Raw genomic sequence first — 19,721 nt, 5'->3', positions numbered from 1 at the left:
TACAAAACCCGAGCAGAAACGTGCGTATGCCATGTCTGGAGCTGCCGTGAGAATGTGCGTAGCGGTACGCCAAGTTTCGTTTTTATACATCTCAACTCGAGTGTGGAACCAGACTTATGCAACATTTTCATGCGTACGCATCGTTTATACATCAGGCCCCTGGACTCCTTGGAGACCATTATCTGGAACCAATCTAGGACTTTTAAATTATATGGACTTCAACTGAATTCAAGTTTAATACTGATCCAACTTTAGCTTAATGTTACTGAGTGGATCTTAGCATGTGGCTGCAGCTACGACACTTTTAGACTATTTTTATATCTAGCCAGATAACTTAAGCCAAATATAAGGACTGTCCAATAAGAAGGTCACTTATAGTTCCTCCTGTTGGACAGTTTTCACGTTTGGCTTAAGTTATCCAGTTAATTAATCTTTTCTTTTTAACTAATGTTACCTCTACTTTGCAATTTCAGTCATGGATGGCTATGGACATACTTGCACGTGGCAGACCAGCAGCCTGCACAGCTGCTAGGGAATAAAATAAGCTTTGTATTTCTGCATTTCGAAACCGTCGGAGAGCTATAGGGTCAGGCCTGTTGGGGATCGGGGCTGGTGTGGTGCTGAGGGGTCGCCTGCTGCATGGCGGCACTCGAATCCCAGTTTGAGGAGACTCATTCGGGTAAGCACGTGGAACGTCTTGTCTCTCCAGCAAGATGACCATCTTCCTCTGCTGTCAGGGGGGCTTCGTAAAGTCCGCATTTCTGTGGCAGCACTCTCTGAAGTATGCAGGCCAGGGATTGGCCAGATCCCTGTAGGTAGGTATACCTACTTTTGGTCTGGTCAGTCTGACAGCTGCCATACTCAGGGAGTAGCTGTTAGAACATAAGAACATAAGAACTATACAAACGAGAGGAGGCCATTCGGCCCATCGAGCAGATGTTGCTGTAGCAGATCAGCTCCTTCCGATGGTGTCTGATGTCACTCCTTTCAATGAGCGTATTATGAGACTCAGGCTAAGGAACTCCTTGAGTCATGTCTCATTTTTAGACATTTTACTCACAACCTTGCTCAGTGGTTGACGGGTGCCCATGAGGTAACACTCCTCTGGCCATGGGTGACTTCAACGCGACCACTGGCACTGACAGGGCAGGCTATGAGGATTGTGTCGGTCCCTATGGGTCTGGAGAACGGGGTGAAAGTGGCTCCATGTTCCCTGATTTTGCGAATAGTCAGGGGCTGCAGGTCTTTGGATGCTGGTTCCAACTGGATATCAGGAACAGAGAAGGATGGCTGTGAGGGCTCTGCGGGCAGATAAGGAGGCGTTTGTTAGACGAATTTGTGAGCAGGTGACACACCATCTGTGGTCTAGTGACCCACGTCCTGCTTACAGAGGAATCAAAGCATTACGCACATCTGAATCTGTTCCTCAGAGACTTGCAGTCAGGGCAGGTGATGGGACGGTCCTCATGGATGACACTGCAGTTGTGACCCACTGGGCCGGCTACTTTGAGCAGTTGTTTAAAGCTGACCCTCCAGCTAGAATGTTGAACATCTCTGGGTCCACATATCTTGAAGCTGATCCTCCAATCAGTTGTGAACCAACTAATCTCACTGAGATTGCACAGGTGGTGAATCAGCTGCGGGAAGGGAAGGCCGCAGGGATCTGTGGTATCCGGGAAACGGAAGGGTGATCGTCTGGATTGCGGCAACTACAGGGGGATAACACTGCTTTCAGTGCCGGGTAAGGTCCTTGCTAGGGTCATCGTTAACAGAATCCGTGATCACTTGCTTGCCTCTCAGTGACCGGAGCAGTCTGGTTTTATGCCTAAGATGTTTACCATCGACCGTATCCTGGCACTGGGGGTCCTCATCAAACGCAAGCGCAAATATCAGGAGAGGTTCTTTGCAGCCTTTGTTGATTTTCGTAAGGCATTTGACTTAGTTGATCGAGTTGCCCTGTGGGACATCCTGAGACTTTGCAGGATCCCCCCAAAGCTGCAGGACGTCATGGCTGGCTTGTACACTGGTACCGAGAGTGCTTTGCAGAATGGAGGGAGAATCTCTGTGTTTTTCCCAGTTGATTCTGGGGTTTGCCAGGGGTGTGTTCTTACTCCTACTCTTTGCCTGTATGGACTGAGTTTTGGCCAGTGTCTTGGGGTCCAGCAGCTGTGGGACGTCCGTTGGTTTAGAAAGATTTACTGATTTTGACTTTTCCAACGATGCTGTGACCTTAGCAGAGTCAATGGAGGCTCTGATAAGGACTCTCAAGAGACTGAGTAAGGAGTGTGAGTATCTGAGATTGCAGGTGTCCTGGATAAAGACCAAGATCCAGGCATTTAATGACTTCTTCGGCACAGCCATCGGTAGTGTGTCTGAAGAAACTGGACTCCTTCGGTATTGTGTCTCTTTGAAGAATCCTTGGGTACCGCTGGTTTGACTTTGTGTCGAATGAGCGGTTGCTAGAGCAGTCCCAAATAAGGCACATTACCTGCATTGTGAGGGAGCATCAGTTATGGCACTACAGCCATTTGGCGCGTTTCCCTGAGGGTGATCCGGCTCACAGGATACTCATTACTGAAGACCCACATGGCTGGACCAGGCCAAGGGAACGCCCATGTATCACCTGGCTGCAGCAGATGCATGGCTATTTCCGGAGGGTGGGACTGGACCGTGTATCTGCCTTTCACTATGTGGTGGGTGCAGCAACGCACTGCATCAGCGCATGCTCCCCAACCTGACCTGACCTGTATTTCTGCTATCCATCAAATAAAAGTACAGACAAGGCCAATCATCACTGTGTTTTACCCGTTTTTAACAGGCCACAGTAGTTTACAGACACAGGATTGCATGTATAAACATAACCAAGAAGAAAAAAGAATAACTACGAAATTCTAAATTAGATGTACATTTTCACAAAAAACCAGGAAAATTCATGTCCCAGGAAAGAATATTACTTTTCCGGGACAGTTGCTCAAAAAAAAAAAGGGCAATCCCAAGAAAACTGGGACAGGTGTCAACCCTAACTTCCATACTTACAGGAACCCTGTAAACAAGATGTTCTGCCTAATGAGAATAAACTCAAGTTTGACACGTGTTTGCAGACAGAGGTAGCAGAACATTTACTTTACTATGATCTTTAAACACACATACACACCCAGACAAAGGAACTCTTTTCATAAAGTCAGACAATTTCCCTGTATCCTGAATAAAGATCAAGATGATGTACAGATGCAACCTATGGCATTTACAGTACCTAAGGTAAAGGGGTTAAGTCACTTTGGGAAGGACTAGACTCACAACGCATCAGATTATATCCCCAGGAAAAAAGATAAATGTGGCACTTCAAAGGAATAAAAGAAGAAAAAAGAGAGGGAACAGAGCTGCTTAAAATAGCGAAACTGTAAACCCACTGAAATTTCTCCTGATTTTAAAGACAAAGAAGTCAGAGACAAAACAGATCAACATATATTCCAGACAGTTCATCTCTGTTGATGCCATATCGCAAACAACTGTATTGATAAGGTGAACTAATGCACATTGCATGCCTAGATGAAGCTTAATGAAGCTAATTAATTCTTTCAACCATTTTTATTGAAGAATGGAGAAAAATCACAAACTTACTCTGTCAAAAGCCAGACACTTTTAACATCGCCATCTTCTTGCTGACTGACCAGAGTCTTGATGTCTTCGATTGCATGATCCACAGTGCCAGGCTGCAGAAGAAAAGTGTTGCTATTCACCTTATATATCATTACCTACATGACAACCAAATATTGCAACTGTATATCCAACAAATATGATCTCCAAGGAGAGGAATGCACTCACACAGTACTATTTATATGCCACTTTGGCCACCAGTTTAAAAACTTTTTGGTAAATTGTATAAGTAATTTTTCCATCTATAGAGTACATTCCTATTCATCATGTGTAAGTTAACTGAGTCAAGCAAAGCAGACCAAATACTATTAATCTGGTGGAGTAAATATGACTTAAATTTTCAGACGATGCAGAAAGAAGTCATTTAGGCTTTTTATCTTATATCAAATATACAAATTCTTTCTTTCTGTGGCGACTGAAATTCCTGTATTGCACTCTCTTTTGTCTTGCACTGTCATGTATTTTATTGTACAGCAAGTTTTATTGTCCCCTACTATGCACCTGCCACCTGCTTGAAAATGTAAACCATTTTGCTAGAATATGAGTCATGCTCTGAAATGCTGGCCTTAGATCAGGCTAAATATTGAACTGTAAACATTTCAAAGACATTCATGGTGGTGCAGCCCTTACACACTTCAACTGTGGAGGTACAGAAATAAAGTTAAAAGCTTCCTATATTCATCTGGGGTTGTTTCTCAGATAAATCAGATGTTGGTTTTACTTTGCACTAGAATATACCATTTTCATTATACTGCTGATCAATTAAGTAATTTTCATGTCCCTTTTTCAAGCATAGCCAGCATGAGCCAAGTGCTCACATTTGGCCATGCAAATGAAGTGTAGCCACACATTTATTAAAATATAAAATTAGAATAAAAACTATTTTTTTAAAAGATGGTGTTTGCCGGGAGGTACACGGCCCACAAATGATGCAAAACCGAAATAGATCTTTTACAGATTCCACCAATTCATTCATCCAACTTCTAAACATTTATCTTGGTTAGGATCAGAGGGGCAACCTGGAGGCAGTATGGGGCACAGGGAGGGTGTACACCAGGGGTACCCAATCTTATCCGCAAAGGGCCGGTGTCTATGCAGGTTTTTGGGATAACTTGCAGGTCAGCTGTTCAAACCCAGGTGTGAGGATTCTTTCAGCCAATCAGTCCTCTAATTAGTAATCCAATTAGGGAGTTGCAGCGAAAACCCGCATACACACCGGCCCTTTGCGGATAAGATTGGGTACCCCTGGTGCACACCAAAGAAGATATACCACTTTTTCACATGGCACATACATGCAGACAGTTTAGACTCACTGGTTATGCAATAAGAAATTTACAAACGAGAGGAGGCCATTCGGCCCATCAAGCTCGTTTGGGGAGAACTTAACTAATAGCTCAGAGTTGTTAAAATCTTATCTAGCTCTGATTTAAAGGAACCCAGGGTTTTAGCTTCCACTACACTAGCAGGAAGACTATTCCATACTCTAACTACACGCTGTGTAAAGAAGTGCTTCCTCAAATTTGTTTTAAAATGTTCTCCCGCTAATTTCCACTTATGGCCACGAGTTCTAGTATTTAGACTAATATTGAAATAGTCATTTGGCTGAACAGCATCCAGACCCGTTAGAATCTTATAGACCTGAATCATATCCCCCCTTAGTCTCCTTTGCTCAAGGCTAAACAGATTCAGTTCCGCTAACCTCTCCTCATAAGACATTCCTCTAAGACCAGGAATCATTCTCGTAGCTCTTCGTTGCACCTTTTCTAAGGCAGCAATGTCCTTCTTGAGGTATGGTGACCAAACCTGCACACAGTATTCTAGGTGGGGTCTTACCAAGGAATTATATAAGTGTAACATCACCTCCCTTGACTTAAACTCCACACATCTAGAGATATAACCCAACATTCTGTTCGCCTTTTTTATTGCTTCCCCACACTGGCGAGAGGGGGACATGGAAGCATCAACATACATACCGAGTTCTTTCTCGTAATCAGCTACCTTTATTTCAGTGGAACCCATAAAATATCTGTACTTTATATTTCTGCTCCCTGCATGGATTACCTTGCATTTATCTGTGTTAAATTTCATCTGCCAAGTATCAGCCCATTCGCTAATTAAATCCAGATCCCGTTGAAGCCTCTCTGCTGCTAGATTAGTATCTGCTACCCCGCCCACCTTGGTGTCGTCTGCAAATTTAACCAGTTTACTGTATGTATTTGTGTCAATATCATTAATGTAAATTAGGAACAATAGAGGTCCTAAAATTGAACCCTGCGGTACCCCACTATGAACGGAGGCCCACTGTGACATTGTGCCTCTAATAACTACTCGCTGCTTCCTGTCAGTTAGCCAGTTTTTGATCCAAGTTGCCACAGTTCCTAAAATCCCTGCAGCTTTAAGCTTTAGCAAGACATGTTTGTGGGGGACAACATCAAAGGCCTTCTGGAAATCTAAGTAAATCACATCATAGGCCTTTTTGTGATCAATTTCACTTGTAGCTTCCTCAAAGAACTCAAGTAGATTCGTTAAGCAGGATCTACCTCTCCTAAATCCATGTTGGCTATCCTTTATGATGTTATTTGCATCTAGGTAATCTACCATTTTCACTTGAATTATAGCTTCCATTATTTTTCCAGTAATGCTAGTTAAACTGATTGGCCTATAGTTTGCTGGATTACTTCTATCCCCTTTTTTGAATATGGGTGTTATATTAGCATGCTTCCAATCTGATGGTACCACACCCGCAGATAACGATTTCTGGAATATTAAAGTTAAAGGTTGGCTAATAATATCCCTCATCTCTTTTAAGACTATAGGTAAGATGCCATCAGGCCCCTGCGATTTATTTATTTTGAGTTTAGCTAGGCTTAGTATCACATCAACCTCAGTTATACATATATTGGTCATAGACGATGCTGTATTCGTATTAATTGGTGGTAAGTTACTTGTGTTCTCTATTGTGAACACCCTTGAAAAATAATCATTAAACTCATTTACCATATCAATTTCATTATCAATTATAAGTCCCTTACTATCCTGCAAATTAGAGATTTTAGCTTTTAGTGCTCTCTTGGAGTTAAAATATTGGAAGAATCCTTTACTGTCATGCTTAGCCTCCAATGCAATTTTTCTTTCTACATCCCTCTTGGATAGCCTAATGTCATTTTTTAACTCTGCCTGTAGACTTAGATACTCCTGCTTAATTTTGAAATCATTAGTTATTTTCCATTTTTGGAACAGAGCCCTTTTCCTCCTGACTTTATTCTTAATTTCCTTAGTAAACCACCTTGGTTGTCGTTTCCTAGATTTAGTTTTGCTGGAAACAGGTATGAAGTCCTCTTGCACTTGCAACAATGTGCTTTTGAAAAATTCCCATGCCTCTTCTACTGTTTTGCTATTTAACTCTGTCCAGTTTACAGTTTCTAATTTCCGTCTCATACCATTAAAGTTAGCCTTCCTAACATTGTATACTTTTAATTTCGACTTTGCTCTTCGGACACTAAAATTAACCTCGAATTTAACCATGTTATGATCACTACCGTACAATGGGTCTAAAACCTCTAATTTTCCAATCCTATCCTGGTTGTTACAGAAAACCAGATCAAGAAGGCCTCTCCCCTGGTAGGAGTATTAACAAACTGAGTAAAAAAACAATCCTGTACTAATTCCACCATCTCAAGTTCATTTACAGAAGAGCCAGAGATTGTGTCCCACTGTATCCCAGGTAAATTAAAATCACCCATAACCACCACATCATTTTTATTACTCATAATCCTGATATCATCATATAATATTCTGCTTTCCTCTACAGCTACATTAGGTGCTCTATAACAAACCCCGACAATTAGGCCATTTGAATCTTTAGCATCAAGTTTTATCCATACAGCTTCTGAATTTTTATTTTTATCAGTGAGATCCCTTGCCTGCAAGTTTTCTTTTACGTATACTGCAACACCACCTCCCTTCTTGCCTATCCGGTCTCTACGGAACAACGTATAACCATCCATATTATATTCATCACCATCATTGTCACTCATCCATGTTTCAGTTATTCCTATAATGTCATAATTGTCTGAAGAAATTAAAGCCTCCAAGTGAGTAATTTTGTTTCTAATACTCCTAGCATTCAAATACAGACCACTAATGGTAGGCCTTTTACAGTGTCTACTTTTAATATTTATTTGGGCTTTCCGTCTCTCCCCACATAAATTCTTAACTGACCTCCCTGCCCCCCCAGTCCCTAGTTTAAACATTCCTCAACTATTCTGCACATACGCCTCCCCAATACACTGGTTCCCCTATGGTTCAGGTGCAACCCGTCCGGCTTGAACAGGTCCCACCTGTTCCAGAAGGTCTTCCAGTGCCCCATAAACCTGAACCCCTCTTTCCTACACCACCATTTTAGCCACGCATTTAATCCCCTTATCTCAGCTAATTTTGCCTGACTTGCACGTGGCACGGGAAGTATTCCAGAGAATACCACCATGGATGTTCTGCTTCTAAGCTTATCCGCGACTTCTATAAATTTATCTTGCAGAACAGCCCTTCTGCCCTTTCCTATGTCATTGGTGCCAACATGCACCACGACCACTGGATCCACCCCGGCTGGGGCCAAAAGCCTGTCCACTCGATCTGGAAGGTCCCCTACCTGGGCACCAGGCAGGCAAGACACCGTACGGGACCCTCTATCACGGGTGCACACATAACTATCTACACCTCTTATAATTGAATCCCCAATGTAAGTGGAAATCACATTACCTGGAAGAGAGACATACAATACAGGGAGAACATGCAAATTCCATACATACAGAGTGGAGGTGATGTTTGAACCTGGTATACTCTGAACCTGGCACTCACAACACCTTGGGCACAGTGAATACTCAATTCACACTTTGATCAATCTGGATTCCATAAGCTACCGCAGCTTGAAAATGTGCTACTATGGAGAGACATGGATAAGGTGGTAGACAAGTATCGTGAATTGAATTCAAGACTACTGCAGTTGCAGCTGGCCATGTTTGGGGCTAATTTCACATATGAGCTGCTGCTAGCATTCTTTGGGAAAGGGTGCTGGAAGTAAAAAGTCTCTTCAGTCAGAGGAAAGCTTGGTAAGGCTTCTGTTGGTTGTCCCTGCCTCCTCTATAGAGGCTAAGTTTTAATGCCACAAAGAATGCTTAATACATAGCTTAGATCATCGAGACAAATAAGGCTGAATAATCTCTCCATGTGTTGTGTGTACTAGAAGAAACTGGACAGGCTAAAGCCTGAAGGAATATGCCAGTCTTTTATCGGTGTCAATGGTAACTGAAAACACGTCTTTGATTAGAGAGGAGAAGAGAGGATAGGAGAGGAGAAAAGAAAATGGGAGAAGTGATGACTGAAAATCAAGTGAGAGGAGGTAAAAATAAATAAAAAGTTCATCCAAAGAGTTAGTGAATTTTAAAATACTTTAGAATGGAAGGAAATGAGTTTTCAAATTTAGAATTTTGGTCCCCCCCAATATTGACTCCATGGTTATGGTCTGACCCAAAACTATAAAGGGATGAATAATTTTCTAGCAGAGCTCGCAAATTAAATGACCATCATCAAATTAAGCATAAACATACAGTACTAACTGAAAGACAATCATCTATATTTTGTTGCGCAAGAACATAATTTGGAAACTAAAGAAAATCATATATCTTGAAAAAAAGTGGTGATGTGGACAAAATATGGAGAACATCATTTTAAGAGATTTTTTTAAAGAAATGTATTTTACTTAGTTTTTTTTAACTGGATGAGAATGTAAGGCAATGTAAATTATGTCTGTATGTATCATTCTTTATATAACGTGCATGTTGTAGGTTCCTGCGTGCATTTCATACATTACGTCTTTTTTGCATTACCCGTAGAACAAAGAACTTCATAAGCTTGAACTGGTTGAGAGTTGATGTCCACTGGTTCTCCCTAGCCTCCAGTCTGGGTTCAGGGGCTGCCGCCCCCTGAGTGGTGGGGTCATTCTGCACCGAGGACACGGGCTCGGGGGGAGTTTGTGATGATGGCTTTAAGGGATTGGTTGCCTTTTCTCCCAGGTCCACAGCTTTCAATGCATCTCCATCTGACATCTTGTCCTAAAGAGGGTCATATTACAAAAGAAGCACCATGTTTAATGCATATGTGCTGTTTTTCTGTTTCGGTGTAACCTTTTGTTGAAATTGCTAAAATTGCAATAATTTGGCTTCAAGACTATTTATCTTTTTAATAGAACAGCATTTTTATTGTCTGAAATAGGCTTCCTGGCCTGGTTGCGCCCTAACCTGCACAGTATGATTCATGGGATATGACACAGACATAAGTTAGACTTTCCACAATTATATCTGGACAATATACTTCAATTTACTTAATAAACTGGGACTTTGTTATTTTGGACTTCCTCTGCTGGCCCCTGGAGGTTGGGCTCCCCCTTTGAGTCTGGTTCTTGCCAAAGTTTCTTCTTACTAGGAATTTTTTCCTTGGCACTGTTGCCTGAGGATTGTTCACTGGGGGCTTTGGGCCATATAAAAATAAACTGAATTGATTCTTACTGAATAAGTGGTTATTGGCAGCAGGATATAAAATATAGCATTTTTTAAAAGTGTGTTAAGCATCACTAAATGTATCAAAAAGTTAAGAGAATATAGAAGAATTTTTCATTATTTTTGAATTTGCTGAGGAAGTCCAGTGGTGGTCTTCTCTTTGTGCCATAAAAGTGCTGTGCTGTAATAACAGTAACAGCTATGTTGCACAACATTGCAGTGAGGGCAAGAGTGCTCTTGGACATCAGGGAGGAAGATGAAGAGGTGGAGGAAGAGAATGAAGTTGAGATGAGACTTCATGATGATCCACCAAGACATGTTCAATACATGGCTGGGTTTCATGCACGCCAGCAAGTCATTGACACATTTTTTTGAGTTTGTCCTTTATTTGTGTCATCTTTAAAGCACATTAAATTGTCACAATCGTCGGGCAGGCGAGCCGGAAAGCAGGCAAACGGAGCCGTTAAGACAGACAGACGGGGTTTATTCAAGTAATAGGACTTGCAGACGAGGAACAACACATGACAATACAATGACAAGTCTGGGAACCTGAGGGAGACGCGAACTCATATACACAGGACAAGGCAAAAGAAACAGGAAACAGCTGGGCACAATCGGGGAAGCACACGTGGATAATGAGGGGGCGTGGCATACACTAGGATCGTACGGAGCCGGGCATGACAGAACCCCCCTCCAAAGGCGCGCACACCGGGCGTGCCCGAGAGGAGGCGACGGACGAGACGAGGGCAGGAAACAGGACCTGGAATACGCCGATCACATACTTTTTCACGGATATCGGCCAACATAACATACTGTTCCACCTTGTTTGTACGTCTTGTTTTAAGCATTTTGAGGCATTTGCAGTTCAATATGAATATCTTCAAAGCAAGTATACACAAGTGACGAATGGTTAAAATTTTTACACAATTTTTCTCCCATTGGCGTCAGCTCAGTTACACTTTATTGCGATGGCAGCCCCTCTTGTATCACAAGCTGCAGCGAGTTCGCAAAAGAGTCCAAGTTAGTGACTCTCAAATCATCCATTGCTTTTTTTGTCTCATAGTTGCGTGCGCTTTGTTAAGTGGGATTGTCCATTAAACGCTATTCTACAGAAGAGGATTAGGGCCACCATGAAAATATTATTTTAATTCTGACTTTAAAGTCAGAATTCTGAGATTAAAGTCAGAATTCTGAGAAAAAAGTCAGAGTTCTGACATTAAAGTCAGAATTCAAATAATATTTTCATGGTGGCCCTAATCCTCTTCCGTACTATTCCCACCTCTCAAAACTTAATTTTACAAAGATTGCAAATCGCTGTGCTACCGGTTTCTGTTAAAAGCGTAAAATACTCCCAGATCGTCACGTCTTATCTTACGCTCCTCGTACTGCGAAGGGTATGGTCATGATGTCACAGCAAGCGGAAGTATCTGTACTCACATCCACTGAGCAGCAAAAAAGACTGATGGGCAGCGTCAGCGTTCGATTTGAATGCTTCAACAAAACGTGTAAAATGGGAAAGAGCTGTCGTGCGATTGATTATACAAATAGATTTAACATGAAATAGTACAATCTTTTTAGAGATTGCCAAAAACTAAATAAGTAAGTATAGGACGTGTATCGGTCACGCATGGCCGATACCCAATCCGTGAAATAGGTCTGGATCGGTGCCGATACCGATCCGAATATTGGATCGGTGCATCTCTAATTATAACAAAGTGGAAGCAATTGGGAACAACAGAAACTCAGGCACATAAAATTACAGAGTGGGGACAATGCATACTGAGGCGCACAGTGTGAAGAAGTTACCAACTGCCTACAGAGTCAATAGCTACAGACCTCCAAACTTAATGTGACCTTCAGATTATTTCAAAAACAGTGCATAGAGAACTTCATGGAATGGGTTTCCATGGCTGAGCAGCTGCATCCAAGCCTTACATCACCAAGTGCAATGCAAAGCGTTGGATGCAATAGTGTAAAGCATGCCGCCACTGGACTCTAGAGCAGTGGATATGTGTTCTCTGGAGTGATGAATCATGCTTCTCTGTCTGGCAATCTGATGGACAATTTGGGGTTTGGCAATTGCCAGGAGAATGGTACTTGCCTGACAGAATTGCACCAAGTGTAAAGTTTGGTGGCGGAGGCATTATGGTGTGGGGTTGTTTATATTGCAGCATTCAAAGCCATTTTGGACAATTTCGTGCTCCCAACTTTGTGGGAACAGTTTGGGGATGGCCCCTTCCTGTTCCAACATGATGCACCAGTGCACAAATAGAACACCTTTGGGATGAATTAGAGTGGAGGCTGCAAGCCAGGCCTTCTCATCCAACATCAATACCTAACAAATGCTCTTCTAGAAGAATGGTCAAAAATTCCCATGAACACAATCCTAAACCTTGTGGACAGCCTTCCTAGAAGAGCTGAAGCTGTTATAGCTGCAAAGGGTGGGCCAACTCCATATTGAAGCTTATGTGTTTAGAAAGGGATGTTACAGTATATATATGTTTGAAAAGTCATTCTTGGCACCATACTAACCGCTGAGAGGCCACTTATCTCCCTGTGATGCTATATATATATACACTCACCTAAAGGATTATTAGGAACACCATACTAATACGGTGTTTGACCCCCTTTCGCCTTCAGAACTGCCTTAATTCTACGTGGCATTGATTCATCAAGGTGCTGCAAGCATTCTTTAGAAATGTTGGCCCATATTGATAGGATAGCATCTTGCAGTTGATGGAGATTTGTGGGATGCACATCCAGGGCAAGAAGCTCCCGTTCCACCACATCCCAAAGATGCTCTATTGGGTTGAGATCTGGTGACTGTGGGGGCCATTTTAGTACAGTGAACTCATTGTCATGTTCAAGAAACCAATTTGAAATGATTCGAGCTTTGTGACATGGTGAATTGTCCTGCTGGAAGTAGCCATCAGAGGATGGGTACATGGTGGTCATAAAGGGATGGACATGGTCAGAAACAATGCTCAGGTAGGCCGTGGCATTTAAACGATGCCCAATTGGCACTAAGGGGCCTAAAGTGTTCCAAGAAAACATCCCCCACACCATTACACCACCACCAGCAGCCTGCACAGTGGTAACAAGGCATGATGGATCCATGTTCTCATTCTGTTTACGCCAAATTCTGACTCTACCATTTGAATGTCTCAACAGAAATCGAGACTCATCAGACCAGGCAACATTTTTACAGTCTTCAACTGTCCAATTTTGGTGAGCTCGTGCAAATTGTAGCCTCTTTTTCCTATTTGTAGTGGAGATGAGTGGTACCCGGTGGGGTCTTCTGCTGTTGTAGCCCATCCGCCTCAAGGTTGTGCGTGTTGTGGCTTCACAAATGCTTTGCTGCATACCTCGGTTGTAACGAGTGGTTATTTCAGTCAAAGTTGCTCTTCTATCAGCTTGAATCAGTAGGCCCATTCTCCTCTGACCTCTAGCATCAACAAGGCATTTTCGCCCACAGGACTGCCGCATACTGGATGTTTTTCCCTTTGCACAACATTCTTTGTAAACCCTAGAAATGGTTGTGCATGAAAATCCCAGTAATTGAGCAGATTGTGAAATACTCAGACTGGCCCGTCTGGCACCAACAACCATGCCACGCTCAAAATTGCTTAAATCACCTTTCTTTCCCATTCTGACATTCAGTTTGGAGTTCAGGAGATTGTCTTGACCAGGACCACACCCATTGAAGCAACTGCCATGTGATTGGTTGATTAGATAATTGCATTAATGAGAAATTGAACAGGTGTTCCTAATAATCCTTTAGGTGAGTGTATATATGTATATGTATATATATATGTATATATATATGTATATATATATATATATATATATATATATATATATATATATATAGCATTACAGGGAGATAAGTGGCCTCTCAGCAGTTAGTATGGTGCCAAGAATGAATTTTCAAACATAGGATACAATCCCAGGAATGGAATTAGGCATGTTTACGCATGTTTTACATTTAAACACAGGACAGGCACTTTTTAATACTTTTATTTAATTTATTGGGAATTTAGTGGGAGAAATTGGTGACATGATGCAGTCACTTAACGTATAGAGACTAGATTTATAGCAAGTCCTTCCAAGGGTCTAAGCCTTCAAAATAATGTGATTGGTAGGGACATAAGCCTCCAAAATGTTCATAATGCCAAGGGAATCTGCATTCACATGTCTGTGAGTACCCGAGTTTGTTTACAGCTCCAATTTGTTTATCAGCAGTAGTTCAACTTTTGGAAACTTGTGTGCGTTTGGTATCTCCTGACTCTTGCATTAAATTTCAGGATGGTCAGATCGCTGATGCAGAAAGGGGGCACAGGCTAAGAGTCGACAATGAAGTACAATTTGAGTCTGTCTTCAAACTAATTTTAAAAATCAAAATGAACATGCCATGGTAATGGATTTATGACAATGACCCATGTACTCCCTATTGTACTAATGCTACAATAATTTGCAGACTTAACATATATTTATGAATATAAGTTTAATATTAGATGCAATTACCAGTAATCACAGAAAACTGAAATAAATTAGTTATTTTTTAATATCGATTCCAGCCCTATTAAGAGTATAAAATATGAGATATTGCATTGGAAAGTTTGTAAGTAAATTTGATGTGATGGTTTTAAGGACAAAGATAATAAACATTTTGAAGACAAATGATCAAAGCTAGAGGGTTTAGTTGTTATTTATATATAAGAACAACAAAAACTAAAATTATCCATCTGCATGAAAATGGAGCATCTACCGAGAATATTAAATACTCCCAAAGTTCCATACTACAATATATGAACAAAAGTATTGGGACAACTGGCCACTGCACCTGTAAGAATTTTTATGACATCACATTCTAAATCCATAAGCATCAATATAGATATGCATACCAAGACATTTTGTACAATTCTATGCTTCCAGCTGTGTGAACAGTTTGAAGGCCCTTTTATATTCCTGCATGACAGTGCCCCAGTCCACAAAGCAAGGTCTATAAAGACATGGTTGGGTGGCATTGCTGTACAAGAACTTGACTAACTGACACACAGAACCATGACCTGAACCCCACCAGACACCATGGAATGAACTTGAGCAGAGATTGTGAGCCAGACCTTCACATCTGACATCAGTGCCTGACCTCACAAATGCTTTTCTGATTGAATGGGCAAAAATTCCCACAGACACACTCTAAAATCTTGTGGAAAGCCTTACCAGAAGAGTGGCAGCTGTTATAGCTGCAAAGGAGGAATCAACTCCATATTTATATCTATAGAATAGGATGGTATTTCATAAAAGCTGCTGTAGGTGTAAAGGCCAGGTGTCCCAGTATACCTTTGTCCATACAGTTACCAAATATCACTGATCAAAGTTTCAATAATACCATTAAACTCGAGGTGAATCAAGTATTTAAATATGTAAAAACGTATAAAGAAAAAAATAAGCAACTTTTCAAAAATTTATCATAATGCTACTTGAAAAGCATTAAAACACAGGGCTTTTTGAGAAACCATTTCTGATGTTTTGTGATGTTTTGGAGGAGGAAAATTATTCCTGATATATACTAAAACATTGTACAACGTTTACTGTTCCTTTGTTTTTTATGCTTTTCAAATTGCGACTTCCTGCAAATACACTTCGACATCATGTTTCTCTTTCATATTTTGTAAATACGAAATCCATACAATATACATATACACATGCATATAAACAACGTACATCTTACGTAGTTATAAAATACGGCTTTAAAAATGAAAAAAAAAACGCCAATAACATAACATATAAATTTGTAGTCGTCTGCTTTTAGCACGAACCGAAGACCTCAACAAAATCCAGCACAGATGATTTATTTTAAGCCGAAACATGACAGTGCCCCAGTCCACAAAGCAAGGTCTATAAAGATTGGGAATAGTGTATATTACTTGCTTGCTTTAACACAAGATTAAAACATAAACTTACCGAGTATTTATTATTCACGTCAATCGGTTGCCACCGGATATCTTAAGGCTGTTTGCCACAAACCACACTTGAATGTGGATGAAGCATGTCACTTCCTAGTTTCATGCAATCACTCAACGTTTTCAGTTTGTTCAGTGGGCGTATAAAGTCAACACAGAAGCTCTCTTTTGTCATAAAGTCAACTAGGAATAATAATCTCTCGATATTATTAAGTATTGAAATAAGATGTGCAAATGTTACACCTTCCAGTAAAGGTCAATAATAAGAAATATTGTAATTGCCAGTCAGCGTGTTATTATCCTACAATACTGTAGCCCTGCGTGCAATTGTAAATAGCCCTTGTTGTATTGTTGTTGTTGCTGTTCATGTTAAGGGTTGCATTTCCTATTGTCGCGCGTGTGTTTGCCCGTGTCTTGTGTGTACCCGTGGCCTGTACTACGAAGCGGGGTTACTGGATTATCGGGGTAACTTGTCGGATTTAAGGTACCACAGTTTAAATGGACTTAATATATTCGCTCACTTACATTTTGCCCAGACTACCTTAAATCCGACAATTTACAACGTCAAAGCACGTTGGTAAAGTTAGTTTGCGGTTCGTTTTTCACGTTGCAAACGGCCATAAAAACCTTATATATGCACGAAAAAATACGAATTATGGCTCCTTGTGATAGTCCTGTTGTGTGAATTCAGAAAATATAAATACATTGCGTAAAACAGCCTTTAATGTATTTTGACCAGTTATTTTCATTAGCTTCTCACGTCAAAACCAGACGTGCTCATGACTCAAAAAGCGTCTCATATTAAACATCCTGATTTGTGAAAAATTTCACAACTGATAATTTGTCCATATATCGCGTGTAAACCCATAAAAAAACACATTGAAAAACGCGCGTTTTAAGGAGGACCGAACAGATAGTTCTTAAGGTGGACCAACAATATAGCCCAAATACACACATTTTAATAATTCCATTAATCATACATGTATTTAAACTGGTTAAAACTGATCAAGATGCCTTGTGATGGTCAAACAAGGACCTTTCACATCTTCATATACCCCTCAGACACTGACATTGATTTGTTAAAGCTTTCACAAGTCATATTTTAAGAGTTATGACTGATTAAAGGCCCTAAAAATGACCAAGATGACCAAACTGACCAAATCAAAACTTTCACACCTTCATCTATCCTAGAAGGACTCACCCTGATTTGTGAAAGTTTTCACAAGTCATATTACAGGAGTTATGACTGATTAAAGTGCAGTAGTATTTATGGCGGATCAAGGTCTCAACCTAGGTGAATTCAAAGGCCCTAAAAATGACCAAGATGACCTCTGACTGACCAAATCAAAACTTTCACACCTTCATCTATCCTAGAAGGACTCACCCTGATTTGTGAAAGTTTTCACAAGTCATATTTCAGGAGTTATGACTGATTAAAATGCAGTAGTATTTATGGCGGATCAAGGTCTCAACCTAGGTGAATTCAAAGGCCCTAAAAATGACCAAGATGACCTCTGACTGACCAAATCAAAACTTTCACACCTTCATCTATCCTAGAAGGTGTGAAAGGTATACAAAACCATGTTTTGTTTGGGTGATTTTCTGTGTAGATCCAATGTGACCAGTGCATGTTGTGGACACATGTGAAATGCACAGACCTCACAGAACAGGAAATTGACTACATTTAATAATAATAAACTACATTTTATACACTTGTTAGACAGTTGCATCACATGTTTGGTAATCACAGTGACATTACTAGTGCCTCTACCAAAACCCTTATTAAAACAAACATCACGTAATATTTGGTATGTTGTAAAATCTAATCTTGTTCACATTACCCAGCCCCAAAATTATGCTCGATGTGCATTGATATGCATGATGGTAATATGCAACTGATTTGTTTTGATCTGCTTTATTTTTTTTAGGAAAGGGTATCCCAAATCAACTGGCTCTGGGTGGATGCCCAAAGACAGTGACTCCAGATCTTTTGCCAGAGGCTGCAGAAGCTGCAGACTGCTATAACCTGGAAGTGGGTTCCTCTTTGACGAGGGAGTCACTTTTTGGGAGAAATCCATTTTCATCAGTGGAGCAGCAGGCAGCAGCTGAAGAAGAATTTGCGCAGCACTATTCAGACATTGCTGAATTCTTTGATAGTGCTGTCAACCACGAACCAGGGGGTTTCCAAAATGGAATTAAAGGTCTGATAGACATTGTAAGAAGACATGTGTGAAGATGTGACTGACAGCCTGTCTACAGAGAGGTGGCTGGACTGTGTTTGTTTATTTGAATAAACATTCTATTTGAATATATATCAGTCGCATGTTTAAACTCAGGCAAGCATACAGATCCTCAATTTTTAGACACTTACCTAGATATCGTCTTTTCTGAATTACAAAATCGCAGCAGGTGAGATATGGAATGGATAGTAGCTACAGACATAATTGTGCTAAATGATCATTTATAATATATAACTTGTAGGCAGGTTGCTTAAGTAGACTTGTGTTGCGATCGAGCGCCGGCGAGCGGGGGGAAGGAGGCGAGTCAAACCCGGAAGTGTAGGCAAACGGGGTTTTAATGGCACGGACTGGACAGACATCAACAAACATCAACGACGGATCTGGGAAACCAAGGGAGACGCAGACTAATATACACAGGACAATGTAAAAGAAACAGGAAACAGGTGATGACAATCAGGGATTAACACGAGGTAATGAGGGGGGCGTGGCACACACGTGGATCATACGAGCAGGTCGTGACAACTTGAAAACTAGGAGGTTCTTTTTACTAATAATTCTTTAATCGGTCTAAAGAACTTCATTGAGTGTGTTTTGCCAGTTATCAAGTGGCTGCACGTGATCACAGCTGAGGTTACTGTCCAGTGAAACCTTGATTCTAACCAGAGCATGTGAGCGGAGCGGAGCGGGCGGAATTTGGTCAGAGCGCGGAGCGGTTTTTTAGTTAAGGCTGGAGCGGTCACTTTGTCTCGCTCCAATTTTGCTCCGGTACCGCTCGCACTACGTATGATTCTGAGGTGTGCCCAAATCTACCCAGAATTCATCTGTACAATTATCAAGACTGTTACACAAATTGGCCGAGATGCAATTCGCAAAGTATTTCTCAAAGGAAACTGATAAATCATATAAGTGTACTATTCTTATCAAACGTATAGATGACAATAATGTACAGCAAGAACAAGAATGGGGTGAAACTGTTTCAGTGAGTAAAGACTCACTTTGGAATCACTTTTCTCAGAAACGTGAGAGTGTGCTACGCGAACAGGCGGAAGCCAGAGCAAAACGCGAGCAAGTTTTATATGGTTGTAGCATATCAAGTGTAGGCTATAAAGTAAATTAAAGTATAAAAGCCTATAAAGTAAATATTGGTAATCAAATAAATTCGTTTTGTCATTCAAAGTAGGCCTAATTAGATTTTTTTTAAATTTCACGTAACGCTGTCAGTGAAATTTTATTTTATAGACGTGCTGCATCAACAGAAAAAAAACTGAGGAATTTAAAACGTGCCTGTATATTTTTTAGGCTAT

At 40.9% G+C, this 19,721-nt stretch overlaps 1 protein-coding gene across 1 annotated transcript in view; it reads right to left on the bottom strand.

Moving 5' to 3' along the window:
• The window catches only part of tprg1 (tumor protein p63 regulated 1), an 88,120-nt gene extending 71,520 nt beyond the window's left edge, over nt 1-16,600 (bottom strand). Inside the window, exons 1-3 of the mRNA XM_023804270.2 lie at nt 16,179-16,600; nt 9,543-9,767; nt 3,622-3,713 (exon numbers count right to left, since the gene is read on the bottom strand). Of these exons, the coding sequence (XP_023660038.1) occupies nt 3,622-3,713; nt 9,543-9,761 (311 nt within the window). The 5' untranslated portion in view covers nt 9,762-9,767; nt 16,179-16,600. The remainder of the gene's footprint in view (nt 1-3,621; nt 3,714-9,542; nt 9,768-16,178) is intronic.
• Nucleotides 16,601-19,721: the final 3,121 nt, after the last annotated feature.

This window comes from Paramormyrops kingsleyae, chromosome 15, assembly GCF_048594095.1.
Source record: "Paramormyrops kingsleyae isolate MSU_618 chromosome 15, PKINGS_0.4, whole genome shotgun sequence".
Lineage (NCBI taxonomy): Eukaryota > Metazoa > Chordata > Actinopteri > Osteoglossiformes > Mormyridae > Paramormyrops > Paramormyrops kingsleyae.
This window is presented reverse-complemented; position numbering and strand designations above follow the sequence as displayed.